The sequence below is a fragment of the Psammomys obesus genome, unplaced genomic scaffold (assembly GCF_907164565.1).
Source record: "Psammomys obesus unplaced genomic scaffold, mPsaObe1.curated_primary_1811, whole genome shotgun sequence".
Classification (NCBI taxonomy): Eukaryota; Metazoa; Chordata; class Mammalia; order Rodentia; family Muridae; genus Psammomys; species Psammomys obesus.
Window position 1 is genome coordinate 18,061,875 of NW_026585895.1, and position 8,258 is coordinate 18,070,132.

Here is an 8,258-nt window from a genome sequence, read left to right on the forward strand (position 1 = left end):
TTTAGGTATCAAATGCAATTTTCCTCTAAAATGTTTCCTATAAACCAAATATTTTTCAGTTTAGTGTATTTTTAATTGTATTCCTTGCCCTTTAGAATAAAAGAAAATAAAATACAATTAACTCAAAATTGCCTTTTTCAACCCAAGGTCCAGTTGGGAAATTTTTTTTTTTTAAATTAAAACACTTAAATTAGAAAAGAAAACACCCAACTGTGCAGTTTTGGGGGTATTGGTTTTTTTTTGTTTTTTGTTTTTGTTTTTGTTTTTTTTTGCAATTTGACTACAAAGAGATAATTGATTTTATTGAGTCTTAGTGCTGTTTCTGTGCAGCGTGTTTCCTCGTGCCTCACGGTACAGGCCATTCCGAACCCTCCCACAGCCAGCCCAGGGTGTACAGATGAAGTGTATGGCAGCCTCTGGCCGGCTCCCCAGTGTGAGTTGATTCTGAAACCACTCGTGATCCGGCAGGCAGCACACCTGTCGCTTGGATGAGTGGCATGCGTTTGGAGTCCACCTTGTGCTTGCATCCAGAGCTTCACTTACTGCCAAAGTGCAAATGCAAATAGCGCCATCTGAGTATTTATCAGAGCCGACCTGACTAAGCATTCCCTTCACTCTCTCCTCTATTTCTAGAAATCATTTGGTGATCTTTCCAAAAGATTTGAAATAAAGAAACGCCTTCAGTGTAAAAATTTTACATGGTACCTGAACACTGTTTACCCAGAGGTGTACGTACCAGACCTTAACCCTGTTATATCTGGATATGTGAGTATTTTTTTATGTTCCCATTTTTTCTTGATAAACTCCCTCCCACACATTTTGATTTATTCCTTTTTAAGTTTCACATTGTTAATGCCACTTCCCTAAAACTGATTTAAACAAATGAAAGCCCTACGGTTTAATGTTTTATGATTTAAATCTTTTACTTAGATAAAGAGTGTTGGTCAACCTCTGTGTCTGGATGTTGGTGAAAATAACCAGGGAGGCAAACCGTTGATTCTGTACACGTGCCATGGACTCGGAGGAAACCAGGTGAGCAACGCTTGGGGAGGCCTTCCATCTCTGAGTGCTTTCAGACACAGTCAGGTGCTGTGTGCATCTCAGAAGTCACAGCTCAGCTTGATGCTGAGGTAAACTGGTGTGGAGATGGTTTTAAGCTAAATATGGTAAGATGGAGGATGTTGAGTATTTTTTTTTTTCACTTTGGCTCTGAAAATAATCTGACGTTACCCACTTGGTCAACAGAAAGAAGAGTGGAGAAAAAAAACACAGAAAAATGTCATTTGATATTCTGTGTGTGTTTAATGTCAATCTTTTTTAAATGCTGGTGTGACTGTTGGTATTGTATGGAGGTTTTGTGAGCCTCCAGGTGAAGACCATATTCAATGTAATAGCAAATTGCATCCACTGTTAATGCTGACACAGCTGCAATGTAAGGTCCTTTGGGGACAGAGATACTTTTCAGTACCCTGCATCCAAATGATATGTTTTTCTTTTCTTTCTTTTTTATTATTAATGACATCCTTGTTTTTACTTTATTTTTCCAATTAAGCCTACTAAAGATGTAGAAAATATTAAGTTTCTGGGCTTTAGCTTATTTTTACGTTAGCATTTGCAAGTCAACTCGCAGAAGGATCAGACTTTCTCCAGTTAGCCAGCAAGTTCCCCGACGGAGCCCCGAGTGCTACCTCTGCTGGGCTTAGTCTGTTTGGCCCCTCGCTCCCTCAGGAAACACCCGTACTGCAGAGCCAGCATCTATAGTCAGTGTGACATAAGGTCTTGAGTAAAGAATGCAGGGTGCCACATGGGTACACAAAACTGCATCAGAACTAGATGAGGTACTCATGGATTTCCTGAGAAAGATAGCATTTTTTTTTTACTTTATTGAGAAGAGAGTGAAGACCGAGAGATGTTTGGTGGGAATAGTAATGCAATGAGAAGAGTGTGAGGAAATACAAAGAAAAACATTCAGAACTTTTTCCTTTCTGGGAATTGCCTGTATTTTTGGTATAGGATTTTCACAGCAGTACATAATTTGGGCTGTCTTGTATGTGCTTTGACAAGGCTTCAAAAGCATCAGAATTAGGAAGAAAGGATCGCTGTAGCTCCTGGGCAGTCTACTACTTCCTAGTCCTTAAACTCAGCTTAGTTTAGCTTCAGTCGTTACTTGCCTAAAGCCATCAAACTACGTGTACATAACAGAAGCCAGAGCTGGCGAAGGATCTTTACACAGACAACGAATTCTAAAATGGGATGGGTGCATATAGACATACATACACATACATATATATTTATGTACATATGTATCTGTTTTAATGAGTGTGGGAAAGAGAACACACACACACACATACGTGGAAGGCTGAGCGAGAGCAGCCAGGTAGCAGAGGTTCACAGAGGACATAGATGGCCAGTGCAGCCAACACAGAGCGGTTTAGGCAAGGAGCAAAGGAAATGAGGTCAGGGATTTTGATAAGGAACCCAGTTGTGTAGGGATCTGCAGACCCATTAAGGGAGATGGATTTAATTCTGAATTCACCAGAAGCCATCAAGAGCTTTCTGAGCAAGAAAATAATGTCTGGTTTATATTTTAAGATGACTCTGGCTTCTGTCATCCTAACACAGTTACTGATTATATCTTTTACTTGTTAGGTTCTTTTTTTTTTTTTCACATTATAATATAACCTTAACATTTTTCCTGTTCTTTACTGCCCTCCCTTATACACCTCTCCATGCGCTTTCAAGTTCATGGCCTCTATTTTCACTAATTGCAATCACATGCGTATATATATGTATATGCATATACATACATACATATACACACGTATGTATATATACATGCATATATATATATATATATATGTATATATGACTATTTAGTCTGTAGAATGTTTCTTGTATGTGTTTGGCTCTGAACAACCAAACAGTGTGCTCTTCTCTGAGAAAGGCCCCCTCTCCTGCTCCCAGCTTTCCTCAGTTACCTGTAGTTATCTGTGTAGTGTTGAGGCCTCATGGTGTTTTCCCTGTCCACTTTGGCATGTTCATTGGTGTCATCCTTGTTCAGCTAACATTTGAACAGTCATATTCATTTTAATCAATTATTTCCTTCAACTGCTTTGTTTATTTTAGTTCCTTGAGAGCTCAAATTCAGAAGTCTCATTTAACTTGAGCATTTCTTTCCATTTTTAATCATTTAATGGTGTTTTATGACATATAACCCTTATATATATATATAACCCATATATAACAGTATGACAGTGTTTCTGAATGCAAAGCAAAGTAACTTTTTTATTATGTGGCTGGATTTGAGAATATTATGGTCTAATGCAGTTTGGCATTAGAGCCTTATGACAGCTTCATGAACAACCTCCTCCAGAGCATGTGTCTAGGTTCTGAGTGACATTGCTCTCATATTTTCTGCTGATTAATAATACACTTTGTTATTGTTGCCAAAGTATTTTCAACTATTTTCATTTCCTTCCAAGTTTCATCTTAGTGACTTTTTAATCATAGTGATGTAAAATACTGGATAGCGTTTCTTACCATCTTTGAGTTCTTAAGGTTTACCTTAGTTTAAATTAGTTAGGTGTAGGTAGAATGCTGTTTTTTTCTCCTTCTTAAGCTGTTTTTTTTTTTACAATGCTTCCACCTGAAAAACTGGTTACAAAATCACTGTTTTACTTGCAGGAGATGAGAAATTAAGCATGAGACCAGGTCTCAAAGAACATGCGATCGAGGCTCTGAATTCTGCTGGTGTTTATGGAGTATTTGCTCTAGCATAGCACCTGCCTAGCACATAGAAAAAGGTTCCATAAATATTAGTGTTCACAGGAGTTATTGCATTATTGAAAATCAATTATGTTAAATCACTTTATCCTTAGACTGCCAACATTATTAAATATTTGCTTTATTATGGGGCCGGGAAAGTAGTTCAGTTAGTATAGTGCCTGCCGTGCCAGTAAGTATGAATATTATTAGTTGATACAGTGCTTAGCTTTGGCTCAAAGAGAATCCAACTAGCTACACGTACAGTTCTGGTAGTATAGAATATGCTACCTCTGGTGTCCTACAAAAGACTTGAAAATTACAATTTTCCAGCAAGGGGAAAAATTGAGGAAAGATAAATAGGTGAAGTGATACTTGATTTAGCTCTTAAAGGATGAAGAAGAGTTAACAAAGCAGGGAGGGGTCACAGGCTGTTCTGAGCAGCAGCCTGGCAATAAAGTGAACTCTCCGGCTAGCCTGTAGAGGTAGATTTGTGTTAAAGGAGCATGGTCTACTCTACACTGTAGCTGAGGCAGTGGCTGCTGGAAGAATGTGTCCTAAACATTGCAGGTCTAGGGAGCAGCTTTGAGCAACAGGGGTAAGTTTTGTTAAGCTTAAAGGAGCTAACAAACAGCTGACGGGATTGCAGCATTATAGGGTCAAAAGCTGGCATTGCAGCATAAATTAAGAGGTCATCCAGTCAAAGAAGTGAGGGTAGAGGAGAAAGCATGGATGAGAAAACATCAGAGAAGAAATTTCAGCAGGACTAAGAGACTGGTCATTTAGATGTGAAGAGAGGGTGATACGTCAGTAAAGAGCCACAATGTACCAAGTGATGACCACGTGTTGGTCTTTGCTGAAAGTGCTCTGAACCTCTCAACTCATTCACTTTGGTGCTTTTAGGGATCCTGTGGTCAGGGACCTATCTCACTGGGGTGGGGAATAGAGGGAGGCAGAAACAGGCTCCTAGAGTCCATTGTAGTTTCTAGAATGCCTTGGTTGAGATGAGTAAGAGGATTATTCTGAGGGGCAGAGAAGAAGCTAGCTAACTCCTTAAGGGGACTTTCCAGGCGGCTTTCCGTAGTACACCTGCGGGAGTATCCACTCCGGCTTGTAGTTTCCAGTCCCTCATTAGGAAAGGGAAGAACACCACATTAGAAAGCTATCACTGCTTCTAAGGGACAGAAGCAAGACCTTGGCATCTCCTGTCCTAGTGACACAGCTCACACTTCCTCTGTTTTTTACTGTGTTTGTTTGCTTACTATTTATTGGGGAACTGGTTGTTTTGCACCTTGTTTTATTCTGCAACTGAGCATACGGCATACCTTCGTCAATCATGACCCTCTCTTTCCCACCCCCACCCCCCTGCAGTACTTTGAGTACTCTGCTCAGCGTGAGATCCGGCACAACATCCAGAAGGAGTTATGTCTTCATGCCACTCATGGTATCGCCCAGCTGAAGGCATGTGTCTATAAAGGTCACAGGACAGTCGCCCCCGGAGAACAGATATGGGAGATTCAAAAGGTGACTGGCTGCGGTTCATTCATCCATTCACTAGGCAACTTTGAATAGCTCTAATTGCCTTACTATGCTATATTTATAATATACATATGTATAATATATATATATATATATCAGAATTTCTTCACCTTTAATAACTCCGCTCTTATTACATGCCTCCCTGTGTGATAAGAGAATATATCTAGGGATTAAGTTCCGATGGGAACAACTAATCATAAAACTGAAGCTTGGCGTATGCAAGTGAAAAACTTCTATAAATTATTAATTTCTAGCCTATTTTTGACTTTTTAAAAGTTTTACAATAGATTTTGAAAATCATGGGTTTTTTTTTTCCTTCCTTGGGACTAAAACTGTGTTTTTCATAAAAAATTACTAATTAGGTCTTTTTCCATCTTAGCACATTTTTAATTAATCTAGAATTGAGAGAATATACAACAGATTGCCTGTTCTTAAAAATGCTTGATCATTTTAATTGTTATCTAAAACTAGTTTTGTGTGATAGTTATATACCATAAGGCTGGCTTTTCTGATTTTGAAGTTGATCAGAATACCAGTAGAAGGCTTCTTGCTTGAAAAGGCGCTTCAGGTTTTGTTCTCTTTTCCTTCTTCATCCTTGATGCGTCTTGCGTTGACTGAATAGCAGTAACATGATTACAGTGTCATAATCGGAGGTCATCACTATTTTATCAACCTTGGTTGAGCTTAGATTTAAAATTAAGAATCAGATACATTAGTTAGACAAATCTCTCTTTACCTTTAGTGAAACCGTGAGGTCATTTTTATATTAGCTTTTAACTGTGATTCTTGAAACTTAATGTCTGTTGTGTGTTTTCTTTTTTCTTGTTCCGCCCCCAGGACCAACTTCTATATAATCCATTATTTAAAATGTGCCTTTCAGCAAGTGGAGAGCATCCAAACTTAGTGCCATGCAACCCGACAGATCTACACCAAAAATGGATTTTTAACCGAAATGAATAAGTGTTCCTTAAAATTAAGGAGTTGAAAAGGACATATTCTTCCTCATAAAACTGTGACTAGGCGTACACTGTAGTTGTTGAAAATTATGCAAAAGCAGCTAATTGTAACTTATTCCAAGTGCATTTTCCTTATTTATATCTTAAGATGTCTATGTAGTGCTGCCGCAGAAGTCCTGGGGGTTTCTGTCTAAAAGCACAGCAACTAGAAATACCAAAGACCATTCTGAAATGTCCAGATGTAGAAGAGAGGTGTTTACAGGCTGAAGAGAATAATTCTCTCCTGGTGAAGTGAAGTGTGTTGGTACACTTGGGGATAGGCATACCTACATCCGCACATTCACAGCTTAAAATACTTCCCCTAATTTTAGGGGGGATATAAAAATATTTGATACTGTATTTTTATAACCATATAGAAATGGATCAATGAAGGTCAGTTGTTGGCCTTTCTGTACAAACCAGGAAATTTTTATAGGTCTAGAACTTATTGTTTTAAAATCCAGGTAAACTTTTGTTGTCTTTTGTTTACTTGTCTGTCAAGTATTTCCTTAAACATAAAGATGAATAAAGAGAGGACTATTTTTAACACTTAAATTTTTGGAAAATTTACAAATATATTTTAGTCTGAAGCCTATTCCACTTGCTGTACACACATCTTTCCCAAATGGCTTTTCTGACATAACTACACTGTGTGTTTTCCCAGAGTCCTTTTTAAATGAATAAGTAAACTTTATAAATTATTAGCTGTTTAGAAGGGTTCCTTTTTCCTTTCTAGTAGTCTTATTTTCTTAGAAAAATTTACTAATCTTGAATATTTATGATACTGAATTCAAATGCAGTATACTTGACTCAATAATAAATGTCATTATTGATTCATTATATAAAGTGTCTTTGTAATGGATTACTCATCATATTTTTTTAAAAAGCCTTTTCTCTATGTTGGAAACAATAATAATAATAATAATAATAATAATAATAATAATAATAATAATAATAAAAGAACCCTAAACACTATTGCAAACCTTTGTTTCAGTTTTGTCCAATTTGGGGTAAGATTTGTAATTATTGGTGGGTAGAGGAAGCACTCGCTGTTTTTTTATTCTAGGTTTTAGTCACCTGCTGTTTGTGGAGCCCCAGATCCTTTTAAGGAAAAAGCAGACGGTGACAGTGGTGTGACACAGGAATGAAGATGCTGGTGGATATGTGAATCCCCGATAATGTCCTTCAATGACCTCCTAAAATTATCTTTTGAAGTCACCATTTCCTCTTTGGCCATTTTATAGAGCAGGGTCTTTTATTATTTCAGAAGCAAAATATAATTTCCTTTAACTTTTAAAACGAGTAGGGTCTCAGTTACATAAAACATTTCCTGGTATTTTTTTTCATTTCCTAGTATTATAGATTTAATTAAGAAATAAAGCATCCACTGAATTAAAAGGTTTGAATTAAAAATTCCATATCCTCTAGCCAGTTGCTTTGCATATTTTTATTTCAGTTCCTTAAACTGAAATAAAAAAGTTCCTAACTTTGTATAAGAAGTTACCAAGGATGTAAGACTTTTCCATTCATCTGTCTCCCTTACGGTAAAGAAGTAAGGAACACCATTTTGAAACAGGATGCTACTATGTTGTATTCATGTGACTGAGATGACTTTCTACCTGCTAAGTTTGATACTTCATTAAGAATAAATGTTTCTCCAGTATTGCAGCTGACAATGATACAATTGTAAGCATACTGCATCGGCCACTTACATGTGCAATTTCTGTTCCTCACTTTGCTCCACTAGACTTGAGTGATCATGAGCAAAAGCTGTTCTCAATGCTTGTCTTATCTCTAAAAACAATACAAAACAAAGCATTTTTCAACGATGCTCTATAAATGAACTTGAGACCAATATTCGGACCCTCACGAGGAGTCATATGTTGATGCCTTGTTTTCCATGTAAAGTCTTTTCGATTGGGTTGATTATGTTGTAGCTACACCCACAGGGACGGTCTTTAC

The 8,258-nt window shown here is 37.4% G+C and overlaps 1 protein-coding gene across 1 annotated transcript in view; it reads left to right on the plus strand.

Annotated features, from left to right (window-relative positions):
• Window positions 1-7,162, plus strand: part of Galnt3 (polypeptide N-acetylgalactosaminyltransferase 3) — a 37,481-nt gene extending 30,319 nt beyond the window's left edge. The window contains exons 8-11 of the mRNA XM_055600990.1: window positions 634-765; window positions 931-1,032; window positions 5,134-5,286; window positions 6,139-7,162. Coding sequence (XP_055456965.1) covers window positions 634-765; window positions 931-1,032; window positions 5,134-5,286; window positions 6,139-6,261 — 510 coding nt within the window. The 3' untranslated portion in view covers window positions 6,262-7,162. The remainder of the gene's footprint in view (window positions 1-633; window positions 766-930; window positions 1,033-5,133; window positions 5,287-6,138) is intronic.
• The last annotated feature ends 1,096 nt before the right edge of the window (window positions 7,163-8,258 follow it).